The following is a 22,753-nucleotide window of genomic DNA, read 5'->3' on the forward strand; positions in this document are numbered from 1 at the left end:
AGAAATTCTCATGAATTAAAACATTATTGGTAGATTTTAAAACCAATGAAAGGACAAAGTTAAGCCGAATAACAGGAAATGACATATTACGAAATAGACATATAAAATTTAATCCCTTTGGTTTAAAACACATTTGCAATGACAAAATTAAAAATAAGACACAATCGATTTCATTTCATAAAACAAAATATAAAATATTGTTATGTGACCCTTGTCCCATGATATCTTAGAAAACCAGCAATTTAGTTCACATACTTCATTAATATTTGAACCTCTGAAGGTAACTATCAATCCTACTCATACAATAACCTATTCTAGTTCCCTGAACCTAAAGATACCCGTGATTTGTTATAAAATTACATTTTAAGTACTTTTGTGTATTTAAACATGTGTACAAAATGCTCCCCTGCCACAGTAGTATAATCTCATAAATTCATGAATGCTTTCTAAAAGTAGTTAACATACAAGATAATCAAAGCTTAAAGGCTCTGAAACATGGTAAGAACCATTTCTTGTAACAGGAAGAGGAGGAAGAAATCCACTTGGAGCTACCCTGCTAGCTTCACAGTGATCGCGGCATGTGGCTGTAACTGTGCTCACTGCCCAGGAACACCCCGACACCCGCCCACACAGCAGTCACGGTCACCTTTAACTTCACTTCTGAACAGTGCAGACACCCACAGAGTAAGGTTCTCAATGGCAGACAGGGACTTTTGTTGTTTGAGAAGGTCTTGCTATGCTGGGGAGCGGTGCTTGTGTCTGGGAAAACACAGCGTTCCCTCTGCTTAGTCCACATTATCAAAAATAACTTAACCTGTTGTCTATGAAACTCTCTAAGGTAGATCTTACTGTGTATCTTCACCATCTGTACATAGATACCATTATTTATATATTATATATTTATATCAGACACGTATATACACATTTACAGACACACACCTTCAAAAAGATATTGCACTTATATACAATGCAGCTTTATCTTAATGCATTTCACACTGTGACCCATTTAGGTTCTTCCTAAGACAGGCAGCTGATATGTCCAAGGAAGTTGCAAAGTAAGATTCCAGTAACATGCCTTAGTTAGTAAACATTTAATGGGGGACGAGAGGCTGAGGGAGGGGCGCACCCCTTTACTGCTCAGGGCAGCCGGAGTTCAACTGAGGTCAGGCAAGAGCACAAAATCCTCAAGCCACGCATACTGCTGTTCCTGACCCACTAGTGCACAGAACCACTACTACTGTAGAGTAGACAAGGCAGAGATCTCAGTATTTTGATAAATAAGAAGGTAGCAGGCACCCTAAAGGCTTCCAGAATCTGTTAAATTCTAGAATAAAATTTTCACTTTTAGTCCTAAGTATTTTAGAAATTCAAACATCATGATACATGGATTTTTCTGTCAACTGAAAAATGTCAACGTAATACATTAAATGCAGGTCCACTGCCAACTCAAAAGCAATCCCTTCCCCTGACAGCCACCTGCGTTTGCAAGGTGGGTGTCCAGGTCCCTGCAGTGGGCCAAACATCTACATAACATCTCCATCGACCTCCCAGGGGGCTGCAGGCCCAGGCCTTAGATCTCCGTCAGAGTGAGCTTGTATGATCCCCCGGCTTCCTCAATCTGCAGCTGGAAGGTGTCTTCATTGGAGTAGTGCTTCACAATGTTGTCATCCATGTTCACCAGGATCCTGGGGAGGAGACCAATCTGTGTCAGCGTTCCTGGCTCTGGAGTGAGACCTGGGTTTAATGGCACTCGCTAGCTGTGACACAGGCAGGACTATTAAACTGCCCCATGCCTCAACTGCCTCACTGACGATCACAGCCCACTGTGACAGCTGTCAAGTAAGCCCTTGCTGGATGCAAGCACACGGGTGGAGACAGGAAGAGGCCTGTGGATTACTGCCTCCTGCCCGGGGCACTCATTCAATCCACGGCACCTAGTACACAGAACAGGCCTGCAGAGCGGCACTCAGTGGTCCAGCTTCAGAACACACATCGGTAAAACTCATCTCCACAACCCGAAGCCCCAGCTCCCAGACAGCCTGTCCTCCCTGGCAGGTTATCCTCAGAGTTTAAACAAACTACTGGTAAGCCCAGCACGCCCACAGAAGCACCTAGAGAATTCCGGTTAGGACTCGGTTTAGAACTAAGCCCCCAAATTTTTACGTTTTTTCCGTGCAAAACGGCACAGACACTGAAGTAAAATAGAACTAAAAATGTCAATTTCTGGACCTAGAAGCAATGTTATACAACTTGAAAATGAGACGTGGGGCAGACAAAGGCTCTGCAGCCAGCGGACTCTGGGCTGAGTCGTGGCTGTACTGCCACCAAGCTGCGTGATCCTGGCCACACCTCTCAAGCCCTCTGAGCCCGAGGTGCCTAGTCTAGGGCCGCAGGTAATGACACCATTCAGAAAGACACCGTGAAAACCAGATGCAGCAGCACGAGTGCCCACTCTGTGCCTGGCTCCCTCACGACGGCGCGCAGGGAACAGAGGAGCTGTGTTTGACATCCTTAGCCAACTTCCTTTTGGCCCTGGGGTGTGCGCTGTTCACCGCTGCTACGTGTGGGAAGAGTACATACAAATTCTACTTGAAAAACAATCCACAAAAGTGGACTTCAAGGTACATCATTTTTTTAAATATATATATTTTTAGTTGTAGTTGGACACAATACCTTTGTTTTATTTATTTATCTATATGTGGTGCTGAGGATCGCACCCAGGGCCTCCCACGTGCTAAGCAAGCGCTCTACCACTGAGCCATGACCCCAGCCTGAAGGTAGATCAACTTTAAGTAAATAATTTGGTGAGAAAAACCACCCTGTGCATTAGTGTTTCTGGCTGTTTCTGAAGGGAACCAGTAAGTGTGTGAGGGAGAGGCGTGCACAGGGCCCCACTGCTCACCCTTTCTTGCACTTCTTGAATATTTTCCCAATCTTGTCTTGGGGAACATCATATTTGTCTGAGATCTAAAAGAGCAGACAAAAATAATTTCAAAATGTTTTCACAACTTTAAAAAACAAACAAAAATCCACCACACACACACACATATACCCAGTCACTCGATTTCCTTTTTTTCACTTGATTTTAGCCAAAAGGCCAAAAAGCAATTCAACCACGTGGAGGAGACCCAGCCAGGTCCTCGGGGAGAGGGGTGGGCACTGTAGTGAGGGTCCGTGGTATCCCCCTAATTCACACAGACGTCAACAGGCCAACTGAGGGGGAAACGTACACCCAGGACAAGGTTGGTGAATTACAGGGTCATGGTTGGTTCTTTCTTAGGCTTTATTTTCATAGAGCAGTTTAAGGCTTTTAGGAAAAAGGAACAGAAAGCAGAGTTCCTGCGCATCCTCTGCACGTCCACACCGCCCATGGCTGCTGCGTCTGGGCTGTCTCCGGAGTCCGCACCCAAGCCCACCGTTCACCGGAGCAGCGATGCCCTGCCCTGCTGTCGCACTGCTCCTGTGCCATATTTGGGGTATAAAGGTGAGCAGACCTTGAGGCGAGGACACACTGCTGACTCAAGATCGAATACCTTCCTCAGAAGTGCTGCCCACCATGCTGGGGCTGGGGTGAGGCTCTGCTGGGGCAGCACTGAGACACCCCTCAGCCTGCATCCACGCACAGGGCTCGCCCGTACAAACCAGCCCTCTTCCCTCCGCAGCACTAGGCAGCAATGCTCCACCTCCTGATGAAAGCCCAGCCCCAAGGAACACGAGCCGCTGCCGGGAACCCCTTGGGATCTGTGAGGAGCGAGTTACACCGGACAGCCATGCTCCACCCCTTTCATATTCACCTCTCCCTATAGTTTAGGAATGCAGCATCCTTAAGAAATGGTGAAAGACGGTCACAGACAGGACAAGGAAGAAAAAGAAGGGAGAAAATGCAGGAAGCAGGAAATGACAGTGGGAGTGGGGGTGCTGTCTCTGTACAAGCAGGAAGGGACACTAAGGGACCTGTGAGCTCCCTGACGCCCTGCCCCTCACCCACCTAACATCTTCATTGTGCTTTCTGTGCCTAAAAAGTTACATGTTAATTTTCTTGCTTATTTCATTGTCTCTGTCTTAAGTGGATGGCAGGCCTCATTTGGCACTGTGTCCCTCCTTCCTGTGACTCCACTGACTAGAGCAGCACCTGGCACAAAGCAGCCCCTATAAAGATCTGTGGAATGAAGTCAACACAGTGCAGGTTGTCAGGGGCCTGGGGGTATATTAGTCCAATTATACATCCCTTTGAGCTCAAAGACTTCCAGGCCCACCGTGGCCTGAGGTTGGTAAGTTCAGGACACAGTGCTCATCCTCAAAGTTCAGCCAAGGGCAAAGCCAGGAGAGAATAATGCTACACCTCCCTTCCATGCCCCTCTCTCACTGACATCCCCAGGGATATTGGGGTCAGTGGATCTCACTGATCGGTCCAGAATAAGGATTTCTGGTCATTATTGGCTGCACCTTCACATGCTCTCAAATATGCTCCAGGTAAAGTCTTGCACAGCTCAGCAAGGATCAGGAGCAAAGGCCAACTCAGGAGCCACTGGGGTTTTCTTTTTGGTACTGGAGATTAAACCAAGCAAGGGCTGCTCTACCACTGAGCTCCATCCATAGACCTTTTTATTTTGATACAGGGTCTCGCTAAATTGCTGAGGCTGGCCTTAAACTTGTGATCCTTCTGCCTCAGCCTCCCAAGTTGTGGGGATTACAGGGTTGTGCCATTGTGATGACTTCCACTATTTTTATGTATGATATTTTTAAGGTTTTACTGATTAAAAATAATATTTTAGCCTCTAGAGCATTTGCTGCATGGCAGTCTCCCTTTAATTAAGTATATAAAAAGTAAACTATTTTGTAGGCCCTCACAGATGCGTCCCATTCAGTAGAACACACAAGGCTGGGCGATTCACCTATGACCCAAGGCCAGGCACATGGGTGAGAACCCCACGTGGACAAGACAGATCTGCAAACAAAAGAGGACACCCTAAAGCGGTACAATGTGGCCACATGACAGGTACAAAGTAAGATCTGGAAAGGGGGACATAGGTTCCAGCACATGGAAACGCCTGGGTGGTGACAACTTGCTTGGATGGAATTCTATGTTGTGTTTGCTCCATGCTTAACAGGGGTCCCACCACGTGTCCTACTTACAGCCTCCATTAAGCCCTTCAAAGATGGGGTCTTGAGCATCAGGGCATCAAAGACTTCTTCGGATTCCTTTCGAACGTAGAGAAGCACTAGCCCCAGCCAGAACAAGGAGGTAGAGAAGAGAATGAAGTATGTGATTAATTCACAGGAACAAAATATGAAAGCAGATCATGGGCACCAGTTAAGATAAAAAGACACACTCGCAGCCAAGGCAGCAAACGTGAACAAGGTGACACCGTCCCAAGGTCACAGGCTGCAGCCTCGCTCTGAACTCTATGTCTGTCCAGGCTCAAGTCAGGTGTCAAGTCTGACAGAAGAACACTCAAGGAATTCAAGTGGAAAAGACGTTTTTGTGCAATTTGTGCTGCTGACAGATCGGAGCTCACTGCTGATTAAACCCCCACTAAGCCACAGATGCCAACACACCTCTCTTTGGTTCTTCTATCCGGGGCAGCTTAGCAGGAGTGGGGACAACAAAGTCATCTTCTGTTCCATACAGGCCCCTTTTCAAGGCAGATCTGTGGGCAATCAACAGTGCAGAGTTAGTGACTTCCACCTCCATTACCTGCATAATCAAAGAGTTTTAGTGAATATCACTGAATTTCATGGGCTCAGCGTCTTTGTTTTGTGGATGAAAAAATACTGAGGCCCAGGGCAAGACAACCACAGAGCCAGGACTCCCGGTCACTGGATGGCATCTCGGGGCCACCTGCTTGACATCCTGCTGCTCTTCACAAGACCAGCTGCCTGCTCAAGGATGGAGAAATTGGTATGGAGGAGACAGACAGGATCTGGGATAACGGGTGAGAGGGCATCTGGAAAGAGTGCAAGCTGAGCAGGAAAAGGCAAAGCCAGACAGGCCCGGACAGAACAGCAGGGAGGCCAGCTAGGAAGGAGTCAATCTGCATCAAGGGAAGAGGGAAGCTTCTTAAGTTTGGTGAGACAGGCTGTGGCCAAGGTGTGTGGTCACACTGCAGAGGACTCTAGGAAGGCTAGCCTGAGAGGAGATGGTGGTCACCAGAGTGCATCTTCAGGGGCTAACACAGCATCGTGGTGCCCAGGGGAAGAAAGGGGAAGAATGGATAGGAGAGTGTGGGGAAAGGAGTGCACAGGTCTCCCTGACCCCTGCCAAAGCCCAACGGGGAGGGCCTGGGGGTAAGGGGGAAAACATTCAAAGAGCTGAAGAACAGGAAAGTGTGTGCTTGGTTTTGACAGGACAATCAGCTCGGGAACTGGAGGAGTGGGGCTTAAAAATGCTGTGTCTCTCAGTTCCTAGCGCACAACAGGCATCCAGAGAAGGTGCCTGCCCGGCCAAGAGCAAACACCAAGAGCAGAGGAAGCAGCAGGACTGGCCTCTGGAGAGGAGGAAGAGTTGGCACGTGTGTGGGGCTGGGAGGGTCCCCGAGAGGACAGGTGGAGCCCTGGGAGTGGCCCCAAAAGGAAGGAAGGGAGGGCTGAGGAGCAGATGCTGTCTGCCCTAGGCTCTGTCACTTGCACTTTTCTGTATTAAGACAAAAAGGGAAATTGGAACACCAAAACAGAACCTCTCCCTTCTTGAAAATTCAGTCCTAGAGCCACCAGGAAGGACAAGGGGCACGCACAGACAGGAGGGGTTGCACGGGCTCCTCTGCATGGGGCTTCCTGATGCAGGGGTCTGAACCCTAGCAGGGCACCCACCAGGGAAGGGTGGTCTGGGCGTGGGCAGCAAGCCTCAAAGGCACATCCAGGTCCCATCCTGACTCTAAACGCCTTCTCCACTAGTGACAACCAGAGACTCTTGGAGAAGAGGCTGCTGCAGCTGGAGGGAAACACCTGAGTACGCCAGGAGGGTATTGGGCCCCAGTGCCCAACTCTGGGCAACCAGATGTCCAGGCACATGGCAGTAATGCATTACAACTTAAAGTGGGAAACTTATTTAAGAGTCCATACTGACACAAATAAATTGGTGAATAAATCTGAAATTTGGCAGGGAATGAGATATTTACAGAGGTACAATGTACCTTATCCCAAAGTACCCACTACAAAAGGAGAAGGACCTGTCAGAGTAAGAGCCTGGCAGACGCCACACTTTGCTGGGGGTCACAGTGAGCACTGGGGTGAACTGAATGCCTCTGGCAGGATGCCCGAGGACACTGTCGCCACTAGGAGGGTCTGACCAAGGTGCACAGCCTCAATCTGACACGAGGCCCATTGAAGACACTCCACAAAACAACTGGTTTCCAGTCCACAAAAGCATCCCCCCAGGAGAGTTGAGGCAAGGCCAGGACTGTTCCAGACCAAAGGCAACTGGACACTCATGACCTCCCAGACAACGTGGTCCTGGACGGGCTCCTCTCCTGTTGTGAAGGACATTCCTGGGTCTGAGTGAGGGTGAATATCCTGGCTGTCTGGGACGTGCTGACGTCCTTGTTCGAAGGACGCACACATCATAGGACTTAGGAATGACGGGCCATTGGGTCAGCAACTTATTCTCAAATGGCTCAAGGAAAAACGAGTTCTTCATTGTACTGTCCTTGCAGAGATTGTTTCAAAATAACCAAGTTTACTAAAGCAAAACAAAATATAAATCTTACCCTTCACCCTCCAATTCCTCTGAGGCAATGGGAAGAACCTAAGACCAAAACACAGATTGCTTGTCAAACAGATGTGTAGAACGTTTCAGACCATAAATGAATTATTCCTAAAACAAGAATAATTTTGAATTTGACCAATCTAACATCAAACCCTTTTTTAAAAAAATATCAAGTCCTTTAAGTTTTATATTTTAATGCCCAGATTCTTACAGATACCTCGAACTTCTCTAACTCAGGGGTTGGTACACTGTGGCCTGTGGGCCAAATCTGGATCCAAAGCTTGCTTATATAAGTAGCTACAGAAACAAAGACACCTATTCATTTCTACATCCGAATGGCAGAGCTGAACAGCACAGCAGAAACAGCGTGGACCAAAAGCCTAAAATTTTGACCACCATTTCACTCTTTACAAAAGTTTGCTAGCCTCTGCTTACCCCAAAACTTTCCATTAGAAACAGAATATGTTGGCAATGGATTCTCAAGAACTCTGAAAAGTCCTTGTAGTCCTCACAGATCTACCTGTGATATGCATGGACGGGTGTCTTGGTGATATTTATCTGAGCTCAGCATAAAAAGCAAGTGCCACTCTACTGAAGTTTCTGTCTCTCCAGTAAGCTTCTGCCACAAAGCAGGGTGTGACCATTTAAAAAATTCAGCATTAGGTGCCACGACATGACCACCCTGCATGTGCCAACAACCATGAGAAGAGCCTCGGGTGTTCTCCATGCTAGCAAGGCCACCTGGCATAGGTGCCTCCCTAGGGAAACTCACAGAATAGACCCCAGGTCTGATTATGTTGCTATTCTAGAATCCTTCAAATGACCTGGGTGAGTGAGAGAGGGAGTGAATGCAAGCAGAAGGAAGCTGACAGGTCTCGTCCAGAGTGTTCAAGTCAACAGAGCTTCACACGTTTTACTGCATGGGCATCACGTCACCACAGCTGACGGTCCGTGCAGCTGGTGAACAAGTCAAGCCTGCTGAAGTCTGGCTCCTATTTACCATGAACAATGCCCCCCCCAAATCTTTTTGCCATGCTTTGCAGCGTCCCGGGACAGTGGCTACCTACATGAGTACCCCGCTGCAGGTTGGCAAAGTGCACGTCAGGAATAAAGAGGACAGGCTGAGTATCCAGGTCAAGAAAGGGCTTGAACACCGTGATGTCCATCCGCTTGTGTGAGGGAAGCAGTGGCACTTTGGCATCAGAAACTGAAAGAAACAAAATGAGGAAAGTGACATCAGCAGATGGCATCTGCCAGCTGGAAGCAGGCCATAGAGCAGCTCCTTCCAAGTTTGAGCAGTGACATCAAAGCCCCGTAGGAGATGCACTAGGAGAGTCACTGCTTATGTAAGCAAATTTGTTGTCTGTACTTATAATACAACCACTGAACATCTTATCAAGACCACCAGAAAAAGATATCTTTGAAAACAGAGACACATGAATACAGAAGAACTGAACAGGGAGGGATAAAGCATATTTAGTTTTTATCTGAAAGGCTAAAACTTACCATATGAACAATTTGGAAGTAATTCTACTTTAGTCATCCTTATTAGCAATTTACATTCTAATAGCAACACACCCTTTGACTTTGGAACATATCAAGAGGATCAGCACTGAGCTTAAGAGTGAATTTGACTAGTTTTTAATTTAGTAATTATGGACTCCATCCTCCCCATCATCTGGTCCTGATGAACTCAGTTGCGAAGTTTCCTAGTTCATCAGTTGCTCTCCCAAGTGGCACTTGGAGGCTGCACTTTGGTGCCAGTAGGAGAATCTCATCCACGTGGTGTAGGGCTGACAGAACGTCTGGAAGCCCATATCACAGATAAACACCCCTAAGCACAGAGCAGCACTTTTCCCTTTTTAGCCTCTTACAGACAGGAGTTTGTAAATATGCATATTGATCTCACTTAAAACATGAGAGAGAGAGAGAACAAATGCTTTCCAGGTGGAAGGTCCGAGGGAAGCCCCGTAGATGCTGCAAATGTTAGATTACACATGTGAAGGTGGTCCTCATTTGGAATCCAGACACCCTGAATCTCAGGAGGTATTACTATTTTTACGAATGGAAACAAGCCCCAACTTCAGCAGCTGCTCATGGGCAACATGTGTTATTTTTCAGAACTGAAACCGAACCTGAACCCAAACTGATAGCTAAATGAGCCTGAGCTCAGGGCTGGAGTTGTGGCTCAGCGGTGGGGCGCTTGCCCCTCACATGTGAGGTGCTGGGTTCGATCCCTAGCGCCACCTAAAAATTAAAAATGGGTTTACTGTGTCCAACTACAACGAAAACAAAATATTTTTAAAAATAAGTAAGTAAAGGTATTGTGTCCATCTACAACTGATATATATATATATGTATATATATACACATACATATATATATATATTTTTTAAAGAGCCTGAGCTCTGGAAAATCCTAGAAGCCCCCACGTGCAGCTCCTCAGGTCCAGCCACTCCTCTCCGCTGCATCTGCTGCAGGCAGCCTCGCTAGCGCATCCCAGCCTCCCTCGCCCACCACCACCCGCCACCACAGCTCCTGCCACGAGCTCAGCCGCACAGGCGGGCGCAGCCTGGAACGTCTCTACTTACAGGAGTTGCCCTGGGAGCTGGGGTCAGGACACTTGCCTTTTCTTTTGCTCTGCTTTCGTTCTTCATCCCTGATTTTCCGCTCAGCTCCCTGCAGGTCAAAAGGAGAAAAGATGGGATTCCACGAATCTGGTTCTGAAATATTTAGCTCTTATCCTGACCAACGGGGGGCGGGGGTCTCTCTCCTCTCTGGAAGTGAACTCTGTTACTTACTATATTCATGGGGCTTCTCATAGTCATTTCCTCTAAAAAGCCCGATCTTAAAATTACTTTTAACTATGTGAAATTGATTACATTGAATCATATTCATATTATAACATCATAAATAATCAACATTTCAAAAAGAAATAAAACAAAACTTCTTTCAGTAATAGACATAAACGGGCTAAATGAAAAGCTGAGAAAATCGGCTAATGCACACGCTGACTGCAGGGATGTGAGCGCCTTTTCCCACTGTCCAGGAGGAAAAGAAAACCAAAGGAAAAATAGGTTGATCTTCTTTTCAAATGCACTCTCCTACGTGAGCCATGCAACTGTTGAGAGCTAGATTCTGTCCAAGAACTGGGCCTCCACCGAGTGACAGATGCAACCAGCTGTGATTCACAAAAGCAAAGACGAAATTACAAATCTGCATGATCACTTACGAGAACAAGTGTATTCTGAATTCTATAAAAAGAACGCATTTGTACTATGTACATCAATTATACAAAGAGTGACAGTGCCATACAACTGAATCCACAAAAATTTTAGAATGAACTATATTAATAAACATGAACTGAAATTAAGTGATTAGATATAACAAAAACATAACATTTAGTCATCTTGCTTGATTTATTGCTGTGTATTTCTGCATGACACAGATTTTTTTTTTAACACAGTTTTCCAGTTAAGTTGGCTAAAGAGAGGAAATAAAAATCTTCACAGTGATCTTGGCATTATTACATACAAAAATACCTACAACACAAAGTCACTTCTGCTTGCTCGAAAGGGTACTGATATCCTAACATGTTGCTGGTAAACATTTTATAATCACCTGCTTATAACAATTGCTATGCAATAAGACAGACATTACCTCCCTGACATTGAAAAGCAGGTCAATGTCCCCAGTCTCCCAGCCATTACTGTATGGTGTTGGTCTGCACAACAGTCCCTTCTAAGAGTCTAACAATAACTTCATTTCAATGATAAAGTATACGTCCTAAAAGGTGGTTTTACAAACAAGGATATTCCTCCTTCTTTATCAGATGAATCCGTAGAGAATGCTAAGGAACTGCTACTTCTATCCAAAATGGAGTGACAAACCAGATTTATTCTCCACCCTGGAACAATGGCAAAAACCAGGTAAAATGCATGAAACAAGGATTGTTTCACAAACAAGGTGAGCCCTTCTGCCTAAGAGTGCCTCTTGCCTTCAGCTTGCAGGCCCTGACAGGAGGAGCAGGATGGAAAGAGACCAAAGAGGAAGGAGCTTCGAGAGCCCCAGGGATCCTCAGAGGCCCCCGGGGTATTCGGCAAGTTCTGCAGGCACACAAGGGCAAGGAAATTACCCAATGCCCCGGGAAGGGGGGGGGGCACATCTGAAAATATTAGCGAAACAGCACCTGAAACTCACATAGGACCAAAAATAGTGCTTGTTCCCAACAAACTGAGGAAACTCACAACTCACACATGTTGAGTAGGACCTGCTCGAAAAATCTTACCCAGGGGTGCAGAATAATTAGCCTGACACTGAGACAGGCTCCAGACCCACCTAACAGATCATAAAAAGAAGATCTGAAAGGATAAGGCTGTTTCCAAGAAGTTAACAAGGTTTAGTTCAAGAAAAGTCACAGGAATACAAAAATGACCAGTACCACACGAAACTCACAAGGGGGAATATCCAGTGGAACTGTCAGGCATGCAGAGAAGCAGGAAAACACGGCTGGAATAGGACAATCAAACCTCCAAAGCCACCCACAACTGACACTAATATTAGACAAGGATACTACAAGTTATTGTAACAGCACCCCATATGTTCAAAAAGCCAGTGGAAATAAACTAAATCTAGAAGATCCAACTTGAACTTCTAGAGTGGAAAACTACCTCGTCTGACACAAAAAATACACTGGCTGGGATTTACGGCAATTTAGACCTGGCAAAAAAACCCGTGAACTTGAGGCAACAAGACAAACATCCAAAATGAAACAGAGAAACAATAGTCCCTTCAAAAGAAAAGGTCATCAGTGAACTCTAGGGAACCTCAAGTACCCTACAAATGTCTAAGTGGAGACCCCAACAGAGGAAGAGCAGCACATGAGCTGGAAGAAACAACTGTTGAAAATTTTCCAAAGTTAATGATTTTCAACAAATTCAAGAAGCTCAACGAATTCCAAGCACAAGAAACATGAACAAATCATAACCAAACTGCTCAAAAACAGTGATAAAATCTTGAAGACACTCCCAGGAAAGAAGACATTATGTACAGAACAAAGACATGGACCAGGCTTCTCATCAGAAACCGCATCAGACGGAAGACAGCGGAGCAGCCTCTTAGGAGCACGGGTGGGAAAACAGTCAACCTGGACTTTTATACCCAGCAGGAAGAGTCTTCAGAATAGAAGATGAAATAAACACTGGTGGAAGGAGACCCTCATCGTTATACAAAATACATGTATGAAGATGTGAGGGGAAAAAAAAAAAGAACAGCGTTACCTTAGATTAGGTAGAGGGAAGTGATGGGAGGGGAGGGGGGATAGGAAGGATAGTAGAATGACACAGCATTATTATTACTGTGGGTACATATGTGACTGCATGACCAATATGGTTCTAAAACCTGTACATGCAGAAAAATGAGAAATTATATCCCATCTGATTCAAATGTATGAAATATCAAAGTCATTGTACTGTCATGTATAACTAATTAAAACAAATTAAAAAACGAAAAACAATTAATGCTAATAAAATTTTCCTAATAAATCATGAATCTGAGAAATTCATGTTTGAGAACAAAAAAAAAGGAAAGAAACACTTCTCAGACACAGAACGGCTAGAAGAATTCACTCAGTCGGCACACACTGCAAGACACGTTGAAGGAAGTTCTAGGACATGATGGGAAAGCATTTCATAACTTCGGGTGTTCAGATTATTTCTCTGAGTCAACAAGTAATGAGACTGATCTTGGGGAAATCATATTAGGTTTGCCCCAAGAAGTGAGTCCATAACATTAACAAAAATTAATCCTGTCCTCAGGCACAGCTGATGAAGAAAAAAATGGTTTCTGTGGGAAACAGTGTCAATGAGATTCTTCTCTACTTGGATGGACCAGAGACATCCACAGCTCACAGAAAGAGAAATTGCCAAATTTCCATGGTTACAGACTCAATTTCTGTTTCCAGTTCCTCTGATAAAGTGCTAAGTTGCTGCTGCTTCTGAAATAACAGAAAATTCCATTTATCAAGTGAGTTAAGCAACTCATAATAAAGTGCTGATATAATTTTTTTCCCTCAGGAGAGAAAAATAATACCTCTGAAGGATGCCAAAAGATCTCTTATTTCTAGAGTCATAAAATGAGAGAGTTTTAAGAATCGGCAGAGGGGAAGTGAAGGGCAGAGGTCAATAACAGGTGAGTCAGACCTTGGAAAGGACAGACTTGGGGAGGCAGAGGGAATGGTCCAGAGCAGAGACAGGGCAGGGCAGACCTAAACTTGAAGTGACTATCATAGTCATAGCAGGATGGCAGAAAGGTCGCAGATAGGTGCGTCAGGTCATGAGTAGGGGTGAGGTCACGTGGGGCTCCAAATAGTCAAAAGATCCACCTTAGAGCATCCGTTACACAGAGCACACACATGATATAGTTCCTTCTCATGTAGTACTTTATGTCAACCTAAAACAGCTCTGAGATTAAAACAGTGTTGGAAAATAGTGTATGATTTTACCTTCTATGTCCCTGAACGTCCTGTAATACTATACAACATGTAGGCTTCCTTATGCTATAAGGGCAGAAAATGGGAGATAATGGGAGAGCAGACCAACCACTTTCATCTCTATGCAGATCTCAAGGATTACATACTCTAGCAGGTGGAGAAAAATAGTAATGGATATTTTTAAAGGCCTCACAAAGAAGGTGATGACCCACGGAGGCCAAGGGCATCTGAGTATCCACTGATGAACTCACAAAGCACACTGGGAGCAGGACGCCCACTTCTCTCATCATGGCTTTGTGTGACGTCCTTTGAACACACAAGTAATGGAAAATCAGGGACCAACTGCACATCCAACCTGCTACCCAACCTTGGATAGCGCATTCCCAGTGTGGGTGATCCACAGATCAGCAGGCAACAGAAACATCAGCAAGAGCAGTCACGCACTGTTCCAAGACACGTTCAATTCTGCAACCCGAAGAGAGGCACTCTGCTTCAGAGCACACCAGTGGGTGGTCTCAAAGCACTCCCACAGCAGAGAGAACTGGTTTCTACACTTTGTACAACCACTGACTGATAAAGTAACTTTGGACAATTCACAAACCTGCCCTGTGTTTCATTTTCTAAATCAGCTACCAATGCAGAAGGCTCCCAAGAAAAGTCTTAGTACTGAAACTAAATTTGTTTAAGAGCACATATCTATACATTCCTTCTTTTCAAAACTGCATATAAAAAATTTTCATCATCTGCCATGGAAAACTGCCACTCCTGCTGACTCGTGCTTATTTACTGACAAGACAACGTTCAGTGTAACCTGAGGGATAGCTGCCACCGGTCCCAGGACAGCAGGGCCAGAAACTGAGTAAGCATTTGGGAAGCAATTATATGGAACAATTTATGTCTCCTGAATGAAATATAAAAGTTGGAGCTTGTAGTTTACATGACTTTGTTTTTCTGCAAAATTTCATTCTCTTCTAGCAATTCGTCTGAGTATTTACTGTATTTTATTATAGTAGAAGGCATAACAGATTAGAATAAAAAACAGGATTCTCCACCACAGATGTCCATGGAGACACTGCTCTAGGTGACCACAGTGCTGAACTCTGAGGAAAGACCTTGATGTAGGACATGACCTCTTGCCTCTTCTGACAGAGCCACCTCTGACGTGGGCTCCCACAGCGGGAACCCTGCGGGGGCGCTGGCCAACGCTCTACTGTGTTTACACTCTGTTAGCACAGGCACGGAAAATAAGCATTTCATAGGAAATTAAGAATTCTCAAGAATGTCAAAAGAAAATTATCAGACAGGGGGCTAGGGTTGTGCTCAGTGGTACAGCGCTCGCCCATCACGGGTGAGGCACTGGGTTCAACCCTCAGCACTGCATAAAAATAAATAAATAAAGGCATTGTGTCCACCTACAACTAAAAAAAAATTTTTAAATTATCAGGGAAGTTTTTCAGAAACATCAGATGTGAAAAAAATATTTTAATTGAACCAATAAAACTAAAATTTCTTCCTAGAGTTTTAGAAAAAGAACATGAATATCCTGATATTTCCCCTTCAGATTTTCTTTAGACTCCAAAGAGGAGTGTGGCACAAAGGGGAAGAAACTGCCTTAGGGTCAGAGCTCATCAGCTATGACCCAGCTTCTGTCAAATGCAGCCCACCAGAAACATCTGTGCCCAGTGATGCCCACAGCCTCATTCAGGGCCTGGGAACAGGCCAGCTGACAGCTGGGGTTCAGGCTGTTAGCTGGCTGCCTGCAAGAGAGGGACACTCTCCTAGGCCATCTGGGGAGCCCTGAAAAGCAGAAAAGGGAGGCAGACGGGTCATGGAAGATGATGTGGTGATGGACAAAGTGTCAGAACGATGGGACGTGAGGTGTGACTAGCCACAGAGGGCTCCGAGACCATAGCAGCCACGCGCCAAGGAATGCAGTTGCCTCCCGCACGTGGAATAGGCACAGAGTGGTTCTCCCACAGATCCCCTAGAAAGTGGCACAGTCCTGTCCACACCTTAATTTTAGCCCAGTGAGACCTCATAAGACATTTGCATTGTTCTAAGCTACTCCATTTTTGGTAATTTGTTTACAACAACAAAAGAAAGCTAGTGCATCCTAACCAGCTGTCAGGGGCGCAGCAGGTCCCCCAGTCTCCCGCAGTCTCAGCGTGTGGATGCTCTGAACTGGAAGGTCCCAGGCGCCCTCCTGTGGTCAGATACTGTGCTTCTGTGCAGCCGGTCAACAATAGGGATGACAGACCAGGCCTCCACAGCAAATATACTTTAAGTTATCTAGACCTAGACCCTCTAAAAATCGTAATGTAAGAATTCTTTTTTTTTTTTTTAAAAGAAACAGGTTAGGAAGAGAGGAACTGGCAAAAAAACAAAAACAAAAACCCATGCAATCCAACATTTTTTGAACTAGAAAAGGCAAAGTCTTATTCGATCTGAGCCCATTGGACCCTCTGCAGCTGCTTCCCCCAAGCACACGTGCCCTGTCAGATTCTCTCTGGTTAAACAGGATCTGGAAAAAGCAGGATCTCTTCACTGGGAAAAAAGGGGCCATGTCAGAGAAAAGCGTTGATTCTGAACTCTCCTAGGGCCCTCTCCTTTGTCTCGCACTGCCCTGTGCTGTGGAGCAGAGCCTGAATCCACCCTCTGCTGCTGTCCTGAGGTGGCTGGCCACCGGCCAGGGCCTGCAGAGAGGACAGACAGGTAAAGGGTGGCCAGTGCAGCAGTCCTGAGCTGTACTGGACGTGGCCTTTGACCATCACCTTTACTTTATCAGACACACTGGACAAGATGCGGAGCAAACCTTCCGATTTTTTTTTAGCTAGAATAAAGTTCACTTCATCACTAGGTAGCACTTCTTGGCAAGGCCCAAACAACAATTGCTCATTTAAGAGAAGCTATTTCCACTGGCAGTGCTGTGTGCATAGTGCAGTTTTTCCAGGAGAGTTGTCTCCATGCTCTACCCCCAGACCCGTCCTGCTCTCACCTTGTCACAGAAGACTTTGATCTGGCAGTAGGCCCGGTGCACGGGTTTGTTGCTGCGGTTGTTGTAGCTGTAGGTGTCGATTTGGATGTTAAGAGGCAATCCCTTCACACCCTTCTGGGACGAGAAATCAGTGCTTAGGCAGTTCACAGAGATGAACACCTGGGAAGGGAGAGAAGGCTGTCAACAGCTGGCCCACAGCCAGCTCTGCGCAGCATGTCAGACAGGCAGAGCCAAGCTCAGCTCCTGCCAACCTTCCAGAGACCACGAAGCGTTCGTTTGGACACTGCCTCTGCTCACACGAATGAGGGGGGAAAAGGAGCAGCTCAAAAGCTCTGTTCACCTCCCTTCCAGAGCAGCTCTTCCGTATCAGCTGTAAACACAAGAGTATGGCCATCACTTACGGTGGCAATGTCACCGAGGCATAACCTACAGCACCCCACATCCTAATACGCTGGGCCTTATGAAATCAGGGTTCCTCGTCCATGATTTCTATGATTATAAAGTATCAATGAAGTTCTCTCAATCCCTGTCTAGCATAAATGTCTTACTTTTTTCCCAGGTTGTTCTTATTGGTTCTGGTACTCAGAAAATAATATCTATCATATCTTCTTTCAGATAGTGACCATCAGCTTGAGGCTCTTTCATTATTTAAATATAATTTTCCTTTACATGCCCAGATGAAAACCAAGACAAAAATGGTAAAGAATATTCACAGACCAAGAACTTAGTGAGCACCAAGACTAAGAATCACAAAGCACCCACTAAAGCATTCCTTAGTCAAGGGAGCTCCACAAAGATGTGGGCAGAACATCCTGGGACAAGAACTCAGGAAGATGTGATGCTGATGGCTCCATGTCCATAAGAAAAAAAGAAACCCTGATTCTCTAAGCACTGGAGACGGGCTCCAGCAGTCAGTCGCAAAACTACTCTGGAGGAAACTGCGGTGTTGAGGCTGTCGCTGGGGCTCACAAGCACCCACGTAACCACTGCCCTGCACACAGACAGCTTCTGCGTTTCCAAGGACAACAGGGTTAGCGTTAGCTGTTTTCTCTGTGGCAGCTGGCATGCACCCCAGCCGGGCACTGATTAGAGGGAAGCTTTCCAGCTCGGACTGTTTTTAACAGGAAAGTCTAAGGAGGACATGCCTTTTACCAATCAATTAAGATATTTTCATCTTCCAGTAAATTGTCTCAAAATTTAAAACAAATTGAGACATATTATTATCATGGTACTGGAGGCTGTTGTTAGGGAAGCCAGATGAGTCTGCATTGCAAATGAACACCTCGGATTTCCTCCTTCTTTTGCGGTTCTGGATCTTAACCTGTCTGCACATGGTCACAGTGCTCTTCATCTCCCCAGCAACTGGCTTTAGAATTTATTTCTAACGCATGAGCGCCATATAGTGGATATTCCTGGAACCACAGCCTTTAAAACTACCTGCCACATTTCAAAGAAGCTAGATTTATGAAGGACCATTTGGTCAACCCTTCTGCCTCAACAGTCAAGGGCAGGTAACCAATCCCACTCCCCAGTTTATACCCAAAGGACTTAAAAACAGTGTACTACAGAGACACAGCCATTTCAATGTTTATAGCAGCACAATTCACAATAGCTAAATTATGGAACCAACCTAGATTTCTTTCAGTAGATGAATGGACAGGGAAACTTTGGGTATACGTACACAATGGAACATTATTCAGCATTAAAATAAAATAAAATCATGGCATTTGCAGGTAAATGTATAAAGTTGGAGATTCTAATGCTAAATGAAGCAAGCCAATCCCAAAAATCCAAAGGCTGAATGTTTTCTTTGATATGAGGATGCTGATTCATAATGGTGATTGGGGGGGGGGGGAGCATGGGAGGAATGGAGGAACTTTAGATAGGACAAAGGGGAGGCAGGGGAAAGGAGGGGCAAGGGGGTGGAATGAGTTAGACTTCATTACCCTAAGTACATGTATGAAGACACGAATTGTGTTAAAATACTTTGTGTACAATCAGTGACTTGAAAAATTGTGCTCTATATGTGTAATATGAAATGAATTGCATTCTGCCACCATTTATAAGAAATTAGAATAAATAAATAATTATTTTACAAAAAGAGCAGGTAACCACAAGCAACACCCAGTGTCACTGGCAGAACTGAGACAGGCGGGGATGACTAAGTTATAAAAGGGAGAAACACCTATGAGAACATTAAGTGACAGGGAAGACAGGAAGAAAAGTTACAGAGAAAGGACCCATAGTTACACAGAACGCTCTTCGCACAGGAGGCAAAATGCAGAAAGAGGGTTTTCCTTACTCTAGTCTAGGTACTGCTTCTGAGTGGGGTAAGACCAGAACATCCTAAAAAGAAAGAGAACATATCTAAATTAACAGATTTAAAAGTCACCTCTATTCTGTCCTTCACCAGCCCTTCCCAGACCGCGCTCCTTGCTTGATTCTCTGGTCAGGCTGTCCACAGCTCCACCTGCTTACTCTGCAAGGTCAGGCTGGCTCCCAGCTCACACAGAGCTCCTGTCCACACAGACTTCTGTAAGGACCGGGAGCCAGCAGCAGGAGGAGGGCCACCCCCTTGGGTGCTGGGCTCTTCAGACACTACTGAGCCGTCACTGTGCCTAGGAGAGGGTACTGCCCTGTCACAGATGAAACCAGGGTGCTTTTAAAAGCTGTTCCAGGCAGAAAGCAAAGAACATGTATTTATAGCAAGGGCTTCCCCCTTCATACCTGCTTGCTCTCTTTTTTACAAATCAACTCCCCCCCCACACACACACAAATCCCTGGCTTTGGTTCAAGATCTTAGATAAAGAGCCATTCGGACGTGTGTTTCGTTTCCCTGAACAGACTGTAAATACCGCCAGGTCCACGTTCCCAGCACAGGCCTTCTCTAGCACTGCCGTATCTTGCCTGCTAAGATTTTTCTTTCCACTTATTTCCAGTAAAAAAAAGCAAAATTAATTTTTAAAAGACCTAGGTTTAATTGTAAAAGTGAAAAGTGACATGGACATAAAAACAAAAGGACTGGGGAGTAGCTCAGTGACAGAGCACTCCTCGTTTCAATCTCTAGTACCGGGGGAAGCGGTCCAGAGGATGTAAACTGGGCACATCAGGTCTCCAAACCACTGTACACTTCATTTTACAATCAAGTTGAAAATTTATCCTTTTCTCTGTCATCTTAGGTCATGTAGCTCAATTCCTAAGTCAGAAACAGACACCTGGGACAGTTACACTCAGCAATCCCAGGAAGCCTCTGACCCTGAGTGCCATTCCCTGACCAGAGGATTTCGCGGTCATCCTGCCCAGCCTCACTTCCCTTTGCCTCCTGGTTCCACGTTTCTATGCAAAGCAGAAATAAGCAGGAGTCAAATCCCAGGATAAGCATAAACATGCGGACTTCAGAAAGGTATTTCCAATCACAATCTCTCACTTATACATAATTTCCTTCTATTTGTAAAAACTATTTCTAAACTTAGCAGACCTCTAAATTTATAGAAGAAAATTTAAAGCATTCCTAACTCAGCATTTAAAAAAATTTGTGGATAAATACACAAACATACCAATAAACAGGACAAAGGTGTAAAGCCAAAGCCCAGTCCACAAAGGGAAGACAGTGGCCTGAAGACCCCAAAAAGGAAGCTGGGATGGTGCTCACGAGGGGAAGCCTCACACAGCAGGATCCAAGGCAAGGACACACAGGACCGTGGAGGGACAGGCTGGGCTGAGGAGATGGGCCCCTGTGTTTTCCAGCGGAAGGCGGTATGCGGGACAGAAGCCACGCAAACAGAAGTAAGCAAACCGAGGCAGCGAAGTTCAGCCCCAGCTCTGCCAGTCACTACCCTACAACGCTGGGCAGGGGTCCGCCCTGTCTAGAGGACCTCTAGATCACCTCCCACTCCAGACTCTTACTGCCAATCAACTCTGTATATCCTATTATTTTAAAGGCACTAAGCAAGGTGCCATTTAAAGTAATGAGAGTAACAACTTATGGGAAAATGAAGATTCTGGCACAACACGGCATAAGAACTTGCTAGAAATGTCAAATCCCTGCCTGCCTAGACCCCTTGAATCAGAAACTCGGAGGGTGGGGAACTCATGGGTCAAATAATGCTTTGTGACCCGATTGCACCAGGATCCTGGTGGCCCCGTGTCACCTGGAAGCCTAGCCACACAGCCAGAGATGCAGATCTTCCTGGCCTTAGTGGCAGTGTGAGGGGTGTTCCAGACACTAGGACTGACTTTTTGGTGCTCCCAGGTAATTCCAGTGATCAACCAGGACAAAAGCCACCACTGTGTCTTCTATCTGAACACTTCACTCTAAAAAAGTTCTCCTTTTGGCCCTAAAACTGAGATTCTTAAAACAAGTCTCAGTACATGATTCCCTTTCTTTAAAGAGTTCAGACAATCTTATATGCATCTATATGTATCCCAGCAGGTACTCTCTTTTTTTTAAAATTGTTTTTAGTTGTAGATGGACACAATATCTTTGTTTTATTTATTTATTTATTTATTTATTTATTTATTTATTTATTTATTTATTTAAATTGGTGCTGAGGCTCGAACCCAGTGCCTCATGCATGTGAGACAAGCGCTCAATCACTGAGCTACAGCCCCAGCCCCCCAGCAGGTACTTTTAAAATAAAAAATTTTACTGAGGCAGAACCTTATCAAACAAAAATGTTATTTAATAATTAGAAAATAAGCTGGGAACAGTGGTACATGCCAGTTACCAGGGAGGCTGAGGCAGGAAGATCCCAAGTTCAAGAACAGTCTGGGCAACTTAGTGAGACCCTGTCTCAAAGTAAAATAAAAAGGACTAGGGGTGTAGCTTAGAGGTAGGATGCTCCTGGGTTCGATCTCTAGCACTCCTAAATAAATAAATAATTAGGAGGACAAAATACAAAGAATTGAAGGATTCTGTTCAACCATGCTACACAATAAAATCATGTAAATTCTTATAGTTTACAACATGTTGATTAGAAAAAAAAACCTACTAAAGACCTATAAAACTTGGGGCTAGGGATGTGGCTTAGTGGTAAAGCACATGTCTGGCACCTGTGAGGCCCCGAGTTTGATCCCCAGCACTGCAAAAACAAACATCACCAAAAAAAAAAAAAAAAAAACCCAACCCTATAAAAACTCCACTTCTTGCTTTTATGACTTCTGTTATATGACCAGGGATTTACGTTTTTGTTGTAATTTTCACCTCCACAGCAAGGCATGACTTGTGGTGCCCTCCTCACCACACTGTGACTGCCATGAGATCATACCCCAGCCATTTCTCTGTTCCTTGTGCCTGGGACATGGCACATGCTTAGCACATATGAGTTCAATTAAAGAAGGAGAAAGGCAGAGGGAGTAGTGAATGAATATGGATGAGGAAATCCATTTCCCTGCATTCATCTAAACCAGGAGGTGACTGTCTCTGCAAAGAGCCCAGCAGTGACCATGCTGTGGGCCGTGTACAACTCGTCCCCCTGCCTAACAGTGTAAAGGCAGCCACAGACAGAAAGGGAGTAAATGGGTGGGCTTTCAATACACTTTCTTTCTTTCCACACACACGAAA

At 45.3% G+C, this 22,753-nt stretch overlaps 1 protein-coding gene and 1 long non-coding RNA gene across 4 annotated transcripts in view; one reads left to right on the plus strand and one right to left on the minus strand.

Annotated features, from left to right (window-relative positions):
• LOC125617272 overlaps window positions 1-20,380 on the plus strand; it is a 33,150-nt gene extending 12,770 nt beyond the window's left edge. For both annotated transcript variants that reach the window (XR_007348223.1, XR_007348224.1), the window contains 3 exons: window positions 12,509-12,515; window positions 14,356-14,362; window positions 20,370-20,380. This is a non-coding gene — a long non-coding RNA (uncharacterized LOC125617272). The remainder of the gene's footprint in view (window positions 1-12,508; window positions 12,516-14,355; window positions 14,363-20,369) is intronic.
• Window positions 95-22,753, minus strand: part of Grhl1 (grainyhead like transcription factor 1) — a 47,972-nt gene continuing 25,313 nt past the window's right edge. The window contains exons 9-16 of one of the 2 annotated variants that reach the window (XM_048804824.1): window positions 17,191-17,349; window positions 10,333-10,384; window positions 8,773-8,912; window positions 7,707-7,744; window positions 5,560-5,651; window positions 5,137-5,222; window positions 2,903-2,967; window positions 95-1,685 (exon numbers count right to left, since the gene is read on the minus strand). In XM_048804824.1, coding sequence (XP_048660781.1) covers window positions 1,571-1,685; window positions 2,903-2,967; window positions 5,137-5,222; window positions 5,560-5,651; window positions 7,707-7,744; window positions 8,773-8,912; window positions 10,333-10,384; window positions 17,191-17,349 — 747 coding nt within the window. In that variant the 3' untranslated portion in view covers window positions 95-1,570. Of the gene's footprint in view, window positions 1,686-2,902; window positions 2,968-5,136; window positions 5,223-5,559; window positions 5,652-7,706; window positions 7,745-8,772; window positions 8,913-10,296; window positions 10,385-17,190; window positions 17,350-22,753 lie in introns of both variants that reach the window. The other variant, XM_015479986.2, reaches the window with a different exon arrangement.

The sequence above is a fragment of the Marmota marmota genome, unplaced genomic scaffold (assembly GCF_001458135.2).
Source record: "Marmota marmota marmota unplaced genomic scaffold, marMar, whole genome shotgun sequence".
In the NCBI taxonomy this organism is placed as follows: Eukaryota; Metazoa; Chordata; class Mammalia; order Rodentia; family Sciuridae; genus Marmota; species Marmota marmota.